Raw genomic sequence first — 18,437 nt, 5'->3', positions numbered from 1 at the left:
CCACTTTCCTGATAACATTACATCTTTGATCTTTTATTATCTCTCTTTTAGAAATCCCATCATCTTATTTTAAAGAACTAGGCAGATAAGATGCACATTCTGGAGTTAGGTATCCACGACATGTTTGTGTCAAACCCTTAGTCGCATTATCGGTGCACCCCTCTCCTACTTCCATGAGTTAAGGAAACAGAAATCCATCCCAAAGTTAGTTGCTCCTCCTCCTGTTAAAAAGGATAAAGGAGAACAGTCAGAGTATTCAGAAGAAACTCCAGCTCCCTGGTTACCTCTTAAAAATGGAGGAACGACACTTCCACTTGGCATAATGAAAGAGCCGTTATTGATATTATTGTTATCTGAAAGAGATGATGGGAGTGAAGAGGTTGTAGCATTGGAATTAAATACACTAGGCGAGCTCAAAAAGTAGTCATTATGACTATTTGGGACTCCCTCAGCAAGTTCAGGTAAAGCCTGACTACTCTGAACCTGGGCTTGAGATTGAGTTTGAGCCTGGTCATGGAAATTAATGCTGCTGGCCTCCAGGTTTAATGGTGAACCGATAATAGACTCTCTTAGCTTCTGGGAAGAGGGCTGGCTGGTGGAGATCTGTAGAGAAGACGCAGAATTTGGATTTACTAGGTTGCTATGATTATTAACAGTAAAAGATGACTCTGAAGCACTATTGGAAGCGTTTATTGAAGAATTCTTAATGATAGATGATGCAAAGGTCCAATCTTGAGCAGCTTTAGAATATGAATGAGAATCATAAAGACATTGATTCAAGTTTTGAGGGCTGGTACTGGCACCATTTCCCTTTATAAATGAGTCAAAGGTATTTCCTACTCCCCAAGCATCGACTATGGATTCACCAATTTCTGGCTGATCGAGCCACTGAAAGCAGCCATATACCTTTGAGTTTTGATTTATAGCATTAGACGAGTTCTCCGGGTTATTGGCTGATATCCAGTTATTCATCTCCGAAGCCTCATTGATCAATTTGTTATAACCAATAAAATCTCCAAAAAATGAGTCATTAAAGGACTGAGAAGCTCCTTGGGAGCTTTGGAATGGGCATGAATCCAACACTAATCCAGGAATCCTCATTGAATGTTTGTCAGAGCTACCCTTCTGATAATTTGTCCCGAGCTGGTTAAACCCTGCCGAAGTCGATGTTGCAACAGGGTTTGAGTTATCTCGGAAATTGACATCCTTTTCATTCTGAAATATTTGAAGAGCACCTGATGTCTTGGAAGGAGGTGGAGGTGGAGGAGGTACAAGATATCTAACTGGCATTTGCTGTTGCTGTTCACTTCCTGTAGGACAAGACGATTTTCCAAAGACAGAATTGCTCCTGGCCGATGATTGGAAAGATGTTAGAGGGTTGTTAGCGCCTTGATTAGCTTTCAAAGGGTACCTCTGGAGCTGTTGGGATCCATGGTGAGAGAAGAGTACATCTGGGAGACATTGTGATCCCGAAGCCGCTGTCATACCTGCAGGCTGAATAGAACTAAGCCCCACTGCCCCTTGAGACAGTTCAGAACGATTAGATCCAAATATGTTGTGGGGCCCTCTTATAGATGCTGGAGATATTGAGGAAACCCGCAGACAATCTTCAGCTAAAGCTGATATATCCTGTTTGGAGAAGCCCTCAACATTTAGTATACCGGCCCCATTTGATGTGACTCCAAATCCTGAGGTATTCCCGATACCTCCTCCAAGTTCTTCATAATTACTTGCAATACCTCCAGAATTGTTTGCCCCTGAATGGCTCGGTTGCCCTGAAGAGGAAGTCAAACATACTCCTGTTCCAGCCCCAGAGTTATTACAGGAATTAGATGTCGAGGAGCAGTTAGCAGAAGACTTATACCTCTTGCCTCTCTTCCTTTCTTTATGCTGAAAATGGCAGAAACAACAATGTACACCGTTTCTACACTTCTTATTGGTCTTATTGACAAAAACACAAGGCTTACATAAGCCCAAAACGTGCGTAAAAGACCCCAAGGAAAGAGAAACATCTCCAGAATCCTTGACAGTTGAACTAATATTGTCTTCTTGTTGCTGAAGTCCGCCTCCAACCACATCACTCTTAAGAAGACTTTCAAAAATATGACTCGGCCAGGAAACATCAAAGTACTTGAGAAGAATTCCCAATATAGAGGGAGTACTGGCAACATTGGCCAGGTTTAGTCCAGTTGGATGTTCTGTAGTGTTGATTATATCACCTATTGTGTACTCAGCAGTCTCCTTCCCAAGAAAAGTCCCGTAATTGGGAAATGGAAGCTTGCTCAGAAGGAACTGAGAACCCAAGACACTCTCAGCATTTCTCATTTCATTAGCCTCCTGGGAATCCAACCCTCCAGCAAGTTCCTTGATAATGTTTCTGTTGGCACTATTGACAAGCCTTCCAGAGAAATGTCGGCCTCCAGACTCAACTGTTGGGTCTATAAGCCTCAAGATATCTCTAACAACCTGAAATTCTAGCTCCACTCTATGAGAATCGCTAATACAGGATCTGTAGAGAAAGATATTAGATACTAGATACTCCTTGGAAGGAGTTATAGACTCCTCACCACATGTTGAAGGGGAGTCTACTGGAGCGATTGAACTTCCAGTTCCAATTCCCAAGATTGTACTTACGTTTGAAGACAGCTCGGAGCTATTTTGAAGTCTCCATCGGATACATATCAAAACAATGTATCTGAGCTCCGAAATTGAAACCAGAAAAGATTCATTTAAAGTTGTTCCTATCTCAGAGCTTTTGGTCTTTTGGTTGATAGATTGGAAGCCACCCAAAGCATCCTGCCCAGTAATTCCACAAATAGGGGAGGGATCTCCAAACTGAACTTTTATTCCAGAGAGATTTGGACTCAAGTCTGACACAGAAACTAAGCCACGGCTAGAATCTGTTACCCCACATACAAGATTTGCACCTCCCAAAATCTCGATTCCTCCATTTTCACTTGAAATTCTTTCTTCGAAACTCATTGGTATTCGAATATCCTAATGATCATTTCACACAAAAATTTTCTTCTTTCCTATATGTATTTACTCTATAGGTCCAGAAACGTTCACTGTGAGAAACAGCTCCAGGGCAAAATCCCCAGTGACTGTTCAGCAGTGACGAAGACCTTCTTGACTTACTAGATTTTACTACCTTTCTGAACAATCTTCTATTTACCACACGATTCTTTTCGTATTTCAAAATGTTCTCTAAATATTCCAAATTCCTCTAATCACTCTAAAATTACATTGATCCTTCAGAGTAAACTAGTTGTATGTCCAATTCTTGAGTCTATAATACTCCTGTTTGATCTTTTGTTTATTGATTGTTCATTTATTTTTATTCGTAATATACATATATAAACGAATTGTATTCTTTCGATACTGAAAAATTACAAAAAATTTATATGTAATTTTGTGAGGAGTCCAGTTACCTCTATATAATCATTTTAATTTTGACACACTTATTTAATGCTTTAGATTATAATACTTTCCTGATACCTGTATTATTTAACTTATTCCCACTTATTGACCCTTACGTATAAATCTCAAGTTCCACACTTCTCACACCACTCTTGTTTTCAATGTACCTCACCTCAAAATCTCAAGCTAAATTTCACGCGTAAATTCTGAACGCCTATTTAATTACTTTCCGCTAATTATCTCGCACGTATATCTACTTATATATATACTGTAAATACACATACATACTTGTCTTGGTTCCCCAATTCACTGCTCTACTCGCATAAATTCTTTATATCCTCCGAGTCCCGCGCCTCAAGCTCACTCTTATTTTTTGTATCAACTTCAATTTATTCATTTGTATATATATATTAATTATTAGTTACCCCCATATTACTTATACCCCGCACCACATGCGCGCCACTCCCCTCACACTTGCCCGCCTGAATTTTGGCGGGCGGCTAGCACATGGTTTCTATTGGATGAGGGATTTTTTGTGTGGTAAAATTACTTTTCTAAGAACAATCTTCCACCTTTGTTGTATACTTCTCCTCGGTCAACCATGTTATTTATAGCTTGTACATGCTGCGGCCATGTCAAAGTATATTGTGTGTCAGTATTTGTAGATGCTTTAGAGCCCTGATGATCGTCAGAGTCTTTTTGGGAGAACTTGTCCTCACCCTGACTTGCAATTGCTGCTCTAACTCTTGCAAATAGCACAGCTGGAGCCATTGCACCGTTTAATTGGAGTGTAGCTCTAATGAGCAGCTCGCATTCTTTAATAATATCATAGTTAGCGTGTTCTCTGTCTTTGTTAGATCTGGAATTGCTAGGTGAAGAGGAGTCTAATCCATTATCTTGCTGGTCTAGTACAGAAGGCGTTGTAAAGTAACAGTACTTCTCCAAATATGTCTCCGAAAAAGCAATCATTGGAGGAAGGCTTCCTCCTCCAGCAGAACTCCCAGGATTGTTTTCTCCTTTTTTTGAGTAGGAAGGCCCATCGCGGCTTGCAGTTGGACCTTGGTGCCTAGTATCTTGTGCTAAATCTTTAGGTTTGAAGGAAATGGTTGTAGTGATTATTCCTGTTGGGAAGTTCAAATTTAAATCCTCGTCTTCTTCTTCACCCTCGTCATATTCGCCCTCTTGCATATTATCCTGATTCTCAATTTCACTACGTCTAGTTGACAAATATCGACTATCGAAGGCTGTTCCCTCTTCTTCCCTCCTACTTGCTCTCTCACTGGATGTTTCTCCTAGATTTTCATGAGGAGTCCTCTTTGGAGTCTCCATTACGCTTGAAAGAGTGAAGTTTTTTTTAAGAGAACTGCTTTGACGATTTAATCCAATCAATGAGGCATTACTGTTCCTATTATTAAGCATATTATTAAAGTCCAACATAACCGTCATATCATTAATATTAGAACCATATCCTTCTTCTGTTGTCTTTATTAAGCTGAAACTTTCATCTTTCTGAGCTACAGACATTTCTCGTCCTTGCTCTTTTTCATCTTCTCCGCCTGCCTCCCTTGTAAGCTTTATGTTGCTAAAGGTTTGTGGAATATCAAAGCACTCAAGTCCTTCCTCTTTGGTAACTATTTGAATAATCCCCCTTGATAACATATTTTCAATACTCCAACGAATAGTCTGTTCATCCAATCTAAAATGATTCAAAATATCCATAAATGTGACCTTAACTTCCTCCTTGTCTGTTAATGGTTTGCTAATACGATCAGAAGATCTATCTGTAGCCTTAGGGCTGATTGTAAACCAATTCAAAATAGAATTTGAACTTAAAAGTTTATCAGAATCCAGGAATCCGTCTTTTGATGATTCACCTTCTGGATAATCCAAATCATTTTCTGGATGTTTGCTTGATATATAGTCGTAAATACTTATTTGTAGGAAATTCAAAGCTATGTTGCTTTTCACTGTCCCATCAATTGCTGTTAAGTCAACTAAACCAATTCCATATCCACAAAAACAATTGAAAGTTCTTCCTGGATGTTCTCTTTCAAAGAATTGCCTGTACTCTTTAATCTCATCTTCCAATACTGGAGCTAAAGGAAAGGTGTCATCTCTTATCTCCATATTAATTACACCTTCTGACCAGTAATTCCTTGAAATTGTAAATCCTGTCACAGTTGGCTTGGATTCTGCATTAAGCAAAGATCCTTCTCTAGATTTACTATATTCCTTATTATCTAATATTGAGCTGTTTATATCCTGTAGAATTATACTACAGTTGGTCAATAATTGTTGCTCATCTTTGCTCCCAAATTTGGAGCTTCCTGAACCTCCTTTTAGCAAATTTTCACCACTCCTTCCACCAATTGTCAGCTTTATCATTTCATAAACTGATTCATCCTTCTGGAAGCGTCTCTCATCAATTTCCCAAGTATTTTCATCAATAAGACTACATTTTTCTGTACCATCCACAGAATTTGATTCAAAACCCAATTCTTGTCCACTTCCTATCACTCTTGAAGCCAAATTATAGATATAATCATATAGAAGAGTTAAGTTACTTCCATAAATTCGAGAAATCCAACTCAAAACCAACTTGATCTGGGGAATATGAAAACAATGAGAGTATTCTTGAATCTGATCAAATGACTTTTCAAACAAACCTCTACACTCATTTCTATAGTTTGGGTTGGAAATTGAAAACTGAGGATATACGCCCTCATCTGAACAACTTATTGGCATTATAATCTCAGAATCACTCAATGCTGGAGAACAATTCTCAAGCATTAATGGCATCCAACTAACTATACAAAGTGTTGTATCTCCTCTCTGCCTCAAAGCATCACTAAAACTGATCAAAGTTTTATCCATCCTGTCATTTGGGAAATCCAACATGAGCAGAAATATTATCGATTTGACATAAAATCCTACAATTATAGAGGTATCAACATGTAAATGAAGTAATTTTCCATTCACATAATTTAAGATCTCTCTTGAAATCTCCGAAAACCAAACATCTCTTAATATATTGCTGCTTGGAAAGTAATTCATTGTAATATAAAGGTCTAGAATCGAACTTTTACTCCTTGGAAATTCCATAATTAGGTCTATAACTCTTCTTTTAAGACTCCAATTGTATTCCATATAAAACTCCTCAAATATCATCTGAAATGCCAAATCACCATTCATTGGCTCACATTCTTTCCCAATCATACTAATGTTATTATTTACTTGAAAATTAGCCATTCCAGAACTTTCACTCTTGTCATTCTCTTGATCTACAAGTTCAAAATCCTGAGATTTAATATATCCAAACCCTCCATCTAATAAACCCATTAATATTGGGCCCATAAATTCATGAACATATTTCGAGTATATTCTCAAATTACTTTCCTCTGTCTTTCTTCCTTCTAAAAATAACACAGCATTTACTGATTGCATTTTTAACAAGTAAACCACTCTTTTTTTCCACAAATGTTCAAATCCCACCAATTTCATTAAAACTGGAAGATCTCCAATTCTAGTCATCAAAGTTATTTGACTACTCTTATTAGGCACATATTCTTTCTCTTGCTCTATAGAGCAAAAAACTAACCAAATCAGCTCGTCCAATAATGTTGTATGTATTCTTGAAAGTTCTTCAAGTGAATTCTCTCCATTATTTTTATATAAATCCTCTATAATTGGGCCTTGAGCAATTACTCTAAGAATTTCCTGAATCTTCTTGTTATCCCAATTATCTTGATCTCCAGTATTTCTATGTCTTACAATTTCCTCTCCAATATATCTATTATCACTAAAACTTGAATTCAACTGATCTATGCATTTCTCATTAGGATTTGAGCAACCAATCAAACTTAATAATACCTCTAAAGTCTCAAAATCCAAATTCGATGGAAATGAACCATTCAAACTCAATACTCTGGATGCTTTGTGTTCATATATATGCTGAAGATTCTCTAATCTTGACTTACAAATCTCCATTCTTTTTTTTGTATTCCCACAAGAATCATTAATTAAAACTTTTAACAAATATTCTCTCATTATTATAGGACTTATATCATTTTTTATCGAAAATTCATCATTATTAAGTATCTTCTCAGAAAGAAAAGTGAGTATTCCAAATATATATCTTTCCAATACTAAGTCAAAGTCTGAAGGAATACTTTCTATTAATAATAAACGAATCTTTGTCATAAAACCATAAATCACTCTACGAAGTGGGCATTCACCAAGATTATTAGGAAATACTTGATCTTTTTGAGAAAGGCAATCATATACAAAGCTACTCCTCTCCATATTTGGAATATTAACCAAAGAAGTTGCTCCATATAGAATGAAAACAATATTCCAAAGTAATCTTACCAATCCAAAAATCAAACAACTATGAAAAGATAAAATATCTCTATCCATTGGAATAAGAGTCTTACCATCCTTAGAATAATCTTTATTTTCAACAAAACTCCCATCTACAGAATTTGTATCATTACTTGTCATTCTTGAGTCACTTGTATCTGTTTCACCAAGTAAAAGCAAAGTAGTCCAAAAAAATGTGATCTCTTTTGAGATTATGTAATCCAGAGAATAACCTAAAAAGCTTTCTAAGATTTGTATTGAAAGACCATTTCTATATATACATTCTAAAGCCTCAGTTATTTCCGGAGTTTCCAACGTTGAAACCAATCTTTCAAGCTGTAATTTGCTTTCTGGAGATTTTGGAACTGATTGGAATCCATTAAAAATATTATCCTGATAAGTCTCAACTTTTTCATAAACCTTTGAATTATACAAATATTCATCTAATACTTTATTAATGTCACTTACAAAGTTTTTCGCTGAAATACTAACCATAGCCCATGCCTCCAAAACTTGCTCAGAAAGTTCAGAAAGATTATCTGGTGTAGTAGACTCACAAAGGCCATCAGCAAGCAAGTTCTCTATTATCATGACTGATTAAATTATTAAACACCTTTTTTTAATTTCTTCAAGGCCTCTGGACTTTGGTCATCCCAAGTTGATTTACTTACATGCCTCCAAACCCCCCACGCATACTTGGTGAGGTAGAGCCCCCCTTGCAACTTACGAGCCCGGCTTTTTTTCTTTTTTAGATAGGAAAATATAAAATCTCAAAAAAAAGCCTTGGAAATTCAAATAATAAGAAGCTCCTCCTCATATATCAGGGATGCCAAAGAGAACTAAGGCTTTAAATAGAGACCCTGAGGGGTTTGCAATCCCGGAGAAGCTACGTAATACTCCCAGCCCAGATGCAGATCCAAATCACAAAGAAAACTGGACAATTTCAAATTACCAGTTATCAAAACGGAACTTCTCAAAGACTCAACTTCAAACCAGATGTAGACTTTTCAAAACAATAAGATCTGCTGTAGAAAATCCAAAACAGTCAAAAACAATCACCAATTCAGTGTTCAACCAAATAAGAAAAGGACTATTAGAACGCCCAAATCACTCATCATTCACCTCAAGTCTTAAGGAAATTATAAGACTGATTCTGGAAGGTGGTGGAATCCCAAGCGTGTTTTTGCAATCAATTTCAGATTGGACAGGATCAGATTCTGCTGAGAAATGTCTTGAAAACTTAATTATTGATCTTCAAGATAATAATACTTCTATACTCCAATATTACCCAATTAGGCCCAAGAAACCTTCTGATCTTTACTTTTGTGAGATATTTACTGATTTCTTTCTTGGAATTGGTGATGTATTATGCAAAAGTATAGTGAAAGATATAAATCTTGAATCAATTGCAATTACATGTAAATGGATTAAATCCACAGCAAATGCATCAATCAGACCTCTAAGACATTCAGGATGTGTTGCTCTGAATGGAATCTTAAGAAGCCTAATATTAACAAAGCTTGAACTGTTAGAGAAGCTTTCTAGATTTAAGATCCAGTTTGAAAATGAGTCACCAGGTACTGGAGCTAAGGAGAGTCTGGAAGAAGAGCTTTCCAAAACTAGCAAATTATGTGAAAGGCTTGATTCAATTATTAAAGATATTGTCTTTGATTCTTGGAAATCAAGAGTACAAGATGTGAGTCCAGAAATACGCAATAACTGTCTTTGTACTCTTTCTGAAAGCATCCTACAGCCCCATATGGCCAGTATAGTTTGTGAAGCTGAAATTCCCTCAATGCTTATTAGTCTCCTTCCAGAAGAACTGAATTCAAATCGTATCCAAATTCTCCGTTCAATTTTGATTTGCATTGAGACTAAGGACATTCTTAATAAGTGTAGCGTAATTTTGACAGATAGTCCTTTTCTAAGAAGTCTCAGAAATTTGGTAGCACTTGCCTCAAAGCTTCCTTCAGATCCTGAAGTATTATCATGTGGAGAACTGGCAATTAGAGTTTTAATAGGTCTTCTTAAAAACGAACTTCTTCAAGAGGAGTTTGTTGATGAGATTGTAGATTTACTTTGGCTTGGACCATCATCACCGGCGATTAGTTCCCTTCTTGCTGAGTTTGTAGACTCTGCTCTTTTTGAAGGTGGAATTTCCCATGAAAATATTGAGGCACGAGAACTCATTGAGCTTGCATGTCACCAAATTGAAAACAAAAAGGTTAAAAGTTTGATAAATTTGGAAGAACTTAAAACTCTTGAACCAGGCAGAATCAGATCAGATCTTCAAACTTTCCTGGAGTTTATTCATGAATTTGGAAGAGATTTGGTAGTCCTTACTCATAGATGTGTTAATGCTTTTTGGTCCAAAGCTCCTTGTGTTAGAGATTCAAAATTCCTTGTAGAAATGCTTCTAGCAACAGAATGCTCGTCAAGCTCGCAACTTGAGCCTTTAGGTGAGGAAATGAGGAAAGTTTTGTTATTAGTTTTACATGCAAATGTTTCTCGAATTGAAGATTTGTTATTCATAGAACCTGAAGGTACTTCAAGCTTATTATATTCAAAGGCTGAATCTATATTAACTAGATTCAGAGCATTTGTAGCAATTTCTGTGATTCTTGAATATATGGAACCTCTTATTCTTCTTCATGAACAGAATACTGATTATCTTACAATATTACTTTCAACATTCTCAACATGTATAAGTTTGTATTGCAAAATAATACAAGATAAGGAAAATTCAAATTTTATCCCATCTGGAATGAGACATTTCCCTATTAAAAAGCTCATTGCTCTTATTCAAAGCCATAGCGACTCAAGAGTAATTGATGGAATTTGTATGACTTTTTCTCCAATTGCCAGCTTAGATTGTAAAAATCTTCAATTTAATGAAAATTCTTTAATAGATATTCAATCTGATGTTGAATCCCTTAATAAAAAGCTCTTGGACACTTTCTTTGCGTCGGGAAGAGAGTTCCTGGCAAATACTGATGGGCTTTTGTACTCGAATGTAGCAGAAAACACGTCAAATTCAAAGAAATCGAAGAAATCTTCAAAAAAGAGTGAAAATGCACAAAATTCTGCATTAAATACGATGTGTAACTTTAGAAAAGCTTTTGGAGTTGTGAAATACCTTACTACCAGTAATATATATTTGTCAAGCCAATATAGAGATAGTTTATCAACATTGAAATCTTCGGAAATGTCCCCAGAACAGGGATCAGGTGTTCCAATAACCTTTGAAATTCTTTTTGAGGTTCTAGAAAGAACTGAAAGAATTATTCAACTGAATCTTGACCAAATTCTCTCACACCAATGTACTCAACTTTATAGTCTTACTCTCGATATGCTTACTACAGGTTATGCCCACCTTGTTCAAGATCTTTTGCAAGGAGTAGATGTTGACTCTATTGAAAATAACGAAATAGGCAATGAGGATGACCAAGTAAGTGAAAATAATTACCTTACTTTAAGTAATCTTAAAGAATCCACAATTGAAATATATAAGGCAGTTAGACATAAGTTGAGCAGCATATTGCTTGAGTCTCTGAGAAATAATATCAAACATAAATCAACAGATAACCAATGTCTCAATTTAATTAGCCTCCTTTCTTTATGTTCTTTTCTTGTAATTACGGGACTTCAGGGAACAATTGAAAACAACTTACGAGACCCAGATGCAGATTGTGAGTTAAAGTGGGCTCTCTCAGATTCTGAATTGGCATTAATTACAAAGGAATTAATTTACTGGACCTGTACAAACCGTAGTAAAAATGTGAATGAAGATTTTAAAATTTCAAGCCTTTCATCTTCTTTGATTGAAGGATTTAATGGTATTTTAAACTTTTCTGATAAAGATAAGCCATATTACTTGCTTTATCCAAGTTGTAGAATCTTTGAGCCACTGGATAATCTAAAAGATGAGGCTTTTGTCACAACTCCTGAGACTTTGGGAATTTATAAAAACAAAATCAGTGATTTTCTTAGTCATCCATTTTCTCCTGGTTGTATTCTTTCAATAATATCAATTTCATCTCAGTATAAAACCACTCTACAGGTCTTTACTCCGATCCTTATAAATTATCTGACAGATATTGAAGATGTTATGATTAATAATTATTATCTTGAAAGCCTTCATTCAAATTTAGGATCTGAAACTAGCAAAGAAAAGCTTGCTTTTGCAAATAATTTCATTGAATCTGCACTATTAAAAGAAGACCAAGAGTGTTTGGGAGTATTTACTTGTATATTAACTTGTATAATTATTTCCTATATCCAAGACAATCATGCAAGAGCTCAAAGGCTTAGTAAGAAACTATTCCCAACATTCTCTTCTAGATTTGGGTGGAGAAGAGTAGAAGAAATAATTAAATCTAACACCTCAGATTTGTCAAGGTCAATTCTTGAATGCTTGCGATTTTCTCTCTTTGGAGAGATATCTATTCCGGTATTTAGAGACATCATTTCCAGGGATGAACTCATTGAGAAAGGTATTAAAACTAAGGGAATTATTAAATTATTTTTGGACTTCCTCATGACTCAAAACGCTCCAGGAGGAGGAAAAACCGTGATTAATTCACTTTCTGCTCCCGAGATTCAAAGGATTCTGGAACAGGCTAAGTCTCTTTGTGGAATCGATGAAGACAACTCTTCTGGAGGTATTAGGCTTTCGGTAATGTTGAATAAGGAGCTACTTGATAATGATATAATGAATTTCTTGGATATTATTTCAGGCAGATCTGAGAAGAAAATTTCCAATAAAAATCAGATATCCAGCAAAAAGTCAACCAAAGATTCTGAAAATCATTCAATAAGTACCTCAATAGAAAATAGCATTGTTGATCCTTCAAAATCCAAAAATAATAGGTCAAAAAGAAAAAGACCTTCTAGAGCTTCAACATCAAAAGTTATGTACTTGGAAGATGATGATGATGACGAGGAAGATAGTATTGATTTCGATGAAGAAGATGATATAGTTGAAGATTCCAACTTATCTGAGAATGAGGCTGAGATCGAGATTTTAAATGACCAAGAATGACCTTCCATTTTTTTTATCATTAACACAATTATCAGTTCTTTAATGAATCAAGAAATTACTTTTTAATTTAAAAGTATTCCCTTAAAGCTATTAAAAAAAAAAAAATAAAGGCATTACGATTCTTCAGACTTAAATTGATGTTTATTTGATCTGGAATACATCAAACTTCGTTTCTCCACCTACAAAGTATCTCTCCATGCTTGCTTACTATTGTATCTTTGTTCCTACATCCCCAATATAAACCAAATGCTGCTGTACTATTGTCATTATGAAAGGTTTCCTTATTAATATCCCAAAGAGCTCCAGGACCAGATCCTAACAAATATGGTCGATTCAAATCTTCTATTGAAAGCTCATCTGAAAATGCAATCCTTGAAATGTTCTTGTATGCAAGATAACCTGAAATCAAAATATCATCAGTAAAGAACATATGATTGATAGTTTCTGTAGGACAATTATTCTTTAGAGTTAAAATATCCTTACTAATGAACTTTTTTTGAATAAAATATGTTCCAACTCCACTCAGGAGATCTACGCTTCTAATAACAAAATTTGCACTCTTTTGATCGTGACTTACTCTGTGAGTTCTATCTGTTCTATATGTTGGATCGCATTTATCGTGAAAAGCCTGTCCTCTTCTACCTAAAGCTGCTTCTGGAAATTTTTCGTGTATATAAATATAATCGCAAACTAGATGTCTTGAATATCTTGTATCATCATCCAATATTACCAGTCCTGAATCTTCTGGAATATTCCCAATCTCTATTGGTAATAGAAATTTTGTTGCTGGACCGTAGTCTTTTCCCCTTAAAATTCTCAGTAAAGGAAATCTATTTTTATCTTGCAAATAACCTGGAATTGGTGGATACTCTTCTCCTGTCCTTTCAAAAATGTATGGAATGGATAAAATCACTTCCTTAATCCCATAAGTCTGTTTATGTAATAAGTCCAAATACTTACCCAAGTTATCAATTCTTTTTGGGGTAGTAGTAAGTAATATATATATCGGGCCATCAAAACTATATTTACATGGAAACAACACTGAATCCAAAACAAAGCCATTCTTTGACTCTTCTTTAATAATAAATTCTTTTGCTGTCATATTCTTTTCATTTGCTTCCACATATTTGGCAATTTTATTAATTGAAGCACCAATGGTATCAAACATATCTTTGCTTTCTGACAACTTAAGTGAAATTCTGAGCATCGAGTCATTTAGCTTATCTAATTCGTCCAAGCTTTTTTGATTTGTTATATCTTTCTCTTCTAACTCGAGAAAAATTCTCTGTTTTCCATTCTCAAGGTTTCTGCTTGAATTTATTAACATATAAAAAGTTCCTCCCATGAATATTAATATTGACAATCCAAAGGCAAGTAATTGGAACTTTACTGCTTTACCACTTGTTAAATCATTATGTAGGTTCATACTCGAATACTTAGATTCAATTCTAATCTAATAACTAATTTTATTCCAAAAAAAAAATTATATATATATGTTTTATTCAAGAAATTATAGAATTAATTAATCATCCTTAATAACTAGTCAATATTTAGTAAATAAACTCATATACCGGTGTTTACATGCAATTTTACATGCAAGTCATGTAACATAAACAAGCTTCCACGTACTAAATACTTATTCAATTGACTTCTTCCATTTTTTTTATTAAAATTAAATAAACAAATTAAAAAAGATGTTTTAAATAATTTCATGTTCTTTTTGAATTAATTATTCTCTTCTGGTTGAATTTGTACTCAAAACGTGCCAAAATAATGGAAATTAATGCAAATAAAGCACAATAAACAAGTTGAGGAAGAGTTACTCTCTGTAAAATAGATTAAAATTAATAGTTTAATTAGAAATTCTTTAAAAAAAAAACTCAAATCCTTTTTCCTAACTCACCTTTAAGTTTGAATCGTTAAAATACTTTTCGAAACCTTGGACTGGAGAGTAAACTATAAGTTAAGATAAATTAATATAAATAATCTATTTTTAACTAAAAATAACCAAATAACTTACCTGACAATCCTATTGTAATTCCCAATAGAAGTTCTATACCTGTATTTAATGAATAAGTCGCAACTCTTCTGTCAAAATGGGTATAAATTGCAGAAATTGTACTAAAAAAAAGTATAAATATTTTATTATTAAATGTCTTAATATTATTAAACTTACAGTAATAGAGATAATAATGAACCAGGGTAGTTCCTGAATATGAAATTTACAAAAATATATAGTGCATGCACCCCAATCATTCCCACAAATAGTTCTCTTAAGAAAACAACATAGTTCGGAGTCATTGGCTCAGAGTTCTCCTCTAATTTTACTTCCATTGCTTTAGTTGAATTTTCTGAGATTTTTGTAAATTATTTTAACCCCACATACGTATGCACGGAATTTAACTTACCCACAACCTCGCCAGATCTTTCTGATGAAGTTTCCAAAGGTCTCATTTCTTGGCTTTGCATTTCAATAGTATTCTTTCACAAACACTATTAATTTGTAGAATTTTTAAAATATTAAATTTTATTTATTTAAAATTTTTTTAAAATTTTTTTTATTTTATTTTTTTTTTCCTTATTAATTGGGGGCGTCCACATTAATTCGAAAAAATAATATTTAAAGATTACATGTACGCGTTACTAAAAGGTATCATAATATGACACGTAATACAAAAATTAATTTAATTAAAAAAAAATATTTCAAAAGAAACAAAATATTTTAAAGCATTGAACTGGAAGTATTTCTAGAATATAGAAATAATATTTTTGAAAAATAAGAGTAATTGAACAAAGTGTAGATGATATTTCTAAACTTCAAGAAAAGAGTGTTTGAGTTAAATATTGATTCAGAAAGGAATAAAATTATACTGAAAAGGTTATAAAAGTGACAGTGGCAAGAGATATTATTTTTCCTAAAAAGATTTAAATTTTTTTTTTTCTTAAAAAAAAAATCATTTTTTTCTTCCAAAAAATATTAGAAAATGAAATTGTCATGCAATTTTCTAATTTTATTAGAATTTGCATGCATGCTAATAATTACCGGTGGAATAATAATTTACCTGTACATCCAAGAATTTCCTAGCAATAATAATCCAAGGAGTTTCTTCCTGGAAAACTATCCTCAGTTTGACTATTTGGACTGCAATTTGAATTTTGATGGAAATTTGGATCAAATAAACTTGCAAAATATAACAAAACAAAATAGAGATAATACCACAGAAATATGTTTAAGTGATGAACAAATCCGAATTTTCAACCTAACCAAAAATTTAAGGCCTAGACTAAATACAAACTATTCAGGATATATGGGACCATGGATAGAAGATGGAGTCTTTTGCAATTGGATTACACAGTATTCAACAAAACAAATCAAAGTATGTAATGAATCTGAACCTATTCCTCCAGTTTACATCCCAATATTTTGGACTTCAATTCATAGAAATAAGGTTGAGCTTGATTTAAAGAAAGAATGGAAAAAAGAAGCTCAGGATGTATTAAATTCACTTAAAAATGAAACAATGTATTTTACTGTACTACAGGTAAGCTTTAAAATATTTGGTATTATTCCAAATATTCAATCATTTTTATAACTCTAACTCAATATAGGATGCAGAAGGATTTAAAAAGTCTAAATTGAAATTTATGTCCATGTCAAATCTAATAGTATTCAATGCTGGAGGAGCAACCACTGGATTTAAACAAGTTCCTATACCATTAATTAAAGGCGAACTTCAATATGAAGGACTTAAAGCAAAAAAGGATATTTGGGTATCTTCAACTATTGTTAAAAAACACTTCCCTGTTAGGAAAAAATTATTTGAGACTTTTTCATATTATAATGTGACTGATGAAATGTTGGATAAAATTACCCCCTTTAAGGTTTTAGAAAATGTAACAAACCAATTTATTCACTATCAAGGAGATCAGTTCAAACAAGTAATTCAACGTTCAACTTTTCATTTATGTCCTAGAGGGTTCGGAAGAACTTCTTTTCGACTATATGAATCAGTTCAATTAGGAACTATTCCAATATATATTTGGGACGATGTAAATTGGATTCCATATGGGAATTTAATGGAGAGACTTGGAATAGTTATCCATATCTCTCAGATTGAAGATTTATTCGATATTTTAAACTCACTCAGTGAAGATGAATTAAAATTCAAATTTGAACAGATTAAGAAATTCAAACATTGGTTTACTTATCTGGGAATCACAAACTATATATTAAAAGTAATTAAAAGACTTCCTCCCGATATTATTTTAAAACAAAATATAGAAAGTAAGTATTTAGCATTATATTAAGAATTTAGATATTAGTATATAGAAAATAGAATCCGTCATTCTAAATATCAGTAATCTATTATACATTCTACAGTATGTATCATCGTCTTTGTAAGGACTGATGGTCTGAAGTTCCTACAAATCCCTAAGCTCTTTAAAAGTTCAACAGATCTTTCTATACTTTGTTGATAGATTTCTTTTCTGATTCTACGAGTCCTGTGAGGTTCGGGTAATGTTTCAGCTAATTGAGCAGCAACTTTTGTAGATTCCCAAAAGTCTGATTGGGTTTGTAGATTATGTTTGATATTGACAACTTTATTGCTTTTGTATGGATTTTCACTTGATGCACCAGCAAGATCTTCAATATGTAATTCAGACTTATCGCTTTGCTCGCTTCCCCAAGAATGTAAGAGAGATTTACTTTTTAAAGGAGAGCTTAAATTGCTATAGTCGGATTGGTAGTCAAGCTCCTTATTTTTTTGTTTCTTCATATCAGATATTTCCTTCCTCAATAGCTTTTCTCTGAGTCTTCTTTTTGCTTCCTCAATTGGCATTGGCAACTGAAATTCATTTGGGAAAAACTCTGATTCACAGCTAAAAGGTTCTTCTTGATTATGTTGGATATGTAAATTTGTATATTCAGAGAGACAATTTTCTGAAGAGTTATATCTTGTAATAGGTTGTTGGTAAATTGAAATACTTGAAGATCCTGGTGATATTAAAGATAAATTAAATGGACTTGGGTTGGGAAGACAGTTTGAAATATCCATAGATACGGAACTTCTAGGAGGAGTACTACATAAATCCTGACTTCTATTTAAATCAAACCTCTGAGAACTGCTATTTAGATCGAATTCTGATTTATTTGAGTTGGATTCCATTTGTTTGATTGCCTTTGATGGAAAGTAATAATTCAAACATATCTGACAACTTTTTACTAAACTTTCTTTATCAAGCTGAAATGACTTATCTTCAATAATATTGATAATACATATCAATATATGGTAGGAGTACTTTGCAATGCTTCTCCTTTGAGAAAATATCTTTACTCTATTAAAGTCAAAATGAGTAACAAAACAGTTTATAAGATCACCAAATCTTTTATAAATATCAACAACTTCTAAATAAGATAAACTTTGTTTACATTCTTTTAGCTCTTTAATTTCATTAGACATATGCTTGAGAGACTTTTGTATGATAGAAGTTTCTTCAAATGAGAGAATATCTGTTGAATTCTTCCATATTGGTTCTATTCCTTTTAATTTAATTACTGGCCTAATGTGACTCATTTAAACAAAAGATTTAATTACCATCTGAAGTTTCAGATTTT

The 18,437-nt window shown here is 33.7% G+C and overlaps 7 protein-coding genes across 7 annotated transcripts; 3 read left to right on the top strand and 4 right to left on the bottom strand.

Moving 5' to 3' along the window:
• Positions 1–165: 165 nt before the first annotated feature.
• Positions 166–2,982, bottom strand: cgd6_2950 (large low complexity with PFL0360c_pfal like Znfinger; the record flags this gene model as incomplete). The annotated part of the gene is made up of 1 exon (XM_627643.1): positions 166–2,982. The coding sequence occupies one exon, from the start codon at positions 2,980–2,982 to the stop codon at positions 166–168; it is 2,817 nt and encodes a 938-aa protein (XP_627643.1).
• Positions 2,983–3,966: 984 nt separating this feature from the next.
• cgd6_2940 (cullin domain containing protein) lies at positions 3,967–8,370 on the bottom strand (the record flags this gene model as incomplete). The annotated part of the gene is made up of 1 exon (XM_627642.1): positions 3,967–8,370. The coding sequence occupies one exon, from the start codon at positions 8,368–8,370 to the stop codon at positions 3,967–3,969; it is 4,404 nt and encodes a 1,467-aa protein (XP_627642.1).
• Positions 8,371–8,605: 235 nt separating this feature from the next.
• Positions 8,606–12,820, top strand: cgd6_2930 (protein with possible stromal antigen (SA/STAG) domain; the record flags this gene model as incomplete). Its single annotated transcript, XM_627641.1, has 1 exon — positions 8,606–12,820. The coding sequence occupies one exon, from the start codon at positions 8,606–8,608 to the stop codon at positions 12,818–12,820; it is 4,215 nt and encodes a 1,404-aa protein (XP_627641.1).
• A 160-nt stretch (positions 12,821–12,980) lies between these two features.
• cgd6_2920 (hypothetical protein with signal peptide) lies at positions 12,981–14,246 on the bottom strand (the record flags this gene model as incomplete). The annotated part of the gene is made up of 1 exon (XM_627640.1): positions 12,981–14,246. The coding sequence occupies one exon, from the start codon at positions 14,244–14,246 to the stop codon at positions 12,981–12,983; it is 1,266 nt and encodes a 421-aa protein (XP_627640.1).
• Positions 14,247–15,804: 1,558 nt separating this feature from the next.
• Positions 15,805–16,413, top strand: cgd6_2910 (hypothetical protein with signal peptide; the record flags this gene model as incomplete). Its single annotated transcript, XM_627639.1, has 1 exon — positions 15,805–16,413. The coding sequence occupies one exon, from the start codon at positions 15,805–15,807 to the stop codon at positions 16,411–16,413; it is 609 nt and encodes a 202-aa protein (XP_627639.1).
• Positions 16,414–16,465: 52 nt separating this feature from the next.
• On the top strand, positions 16,466–17,128 carry cgd6_2900 (exostosin-like protein; the record flags this gene model as incomplete). Its single annotated transcript, XM_627638.1, has 1 exon — positions 16,466–17,128. One exon carries the CDS (start codon positions 16,466–16,468, stop codon positions 17,126–17,128), a length of 663 nt encoding a protein of 220 aa, XP_627638.1.
• Positions 17,129–17,175: 47 nt separating this feature from the next.
• cgd6_2890 (hypothetical protein) lies at positions 17,176–18,396 on the bottom strand (the record flags this gene model as incomplete). Its single annotated transcript, XM_627637.1, has 1 exon — positions 17,176–18,396. One exon carries the CDS (start codon positions 18,394–18,396, stop codon positions 17,176–17,178), a length of 1,221 nt encoding a protein of 406 aa, XP_627637.1.
• Between the last annotated feature and the right edge of the window lie 41 nt (positions 18,397–18,437).

Source organism: Cryptosporidium parvum, chromosome 6 (genome assembly GCF_000165345.1).
Source record: "Cryptosporidium parvum Iowa II chromosome 6, whole genome shotgun sequence".
In the NCBI taxonomy this organism is placed as follows: domain Eukaryota; phylum Apicomplexa; class Conoidasida; order Eucoccidiorida; family Cryptosporidiidae; genus Cryptosporidium; species Cryptosporidium parvum.
This window is presented reverse-complemented; position numbering and strand designations above follow the sequence as displayed.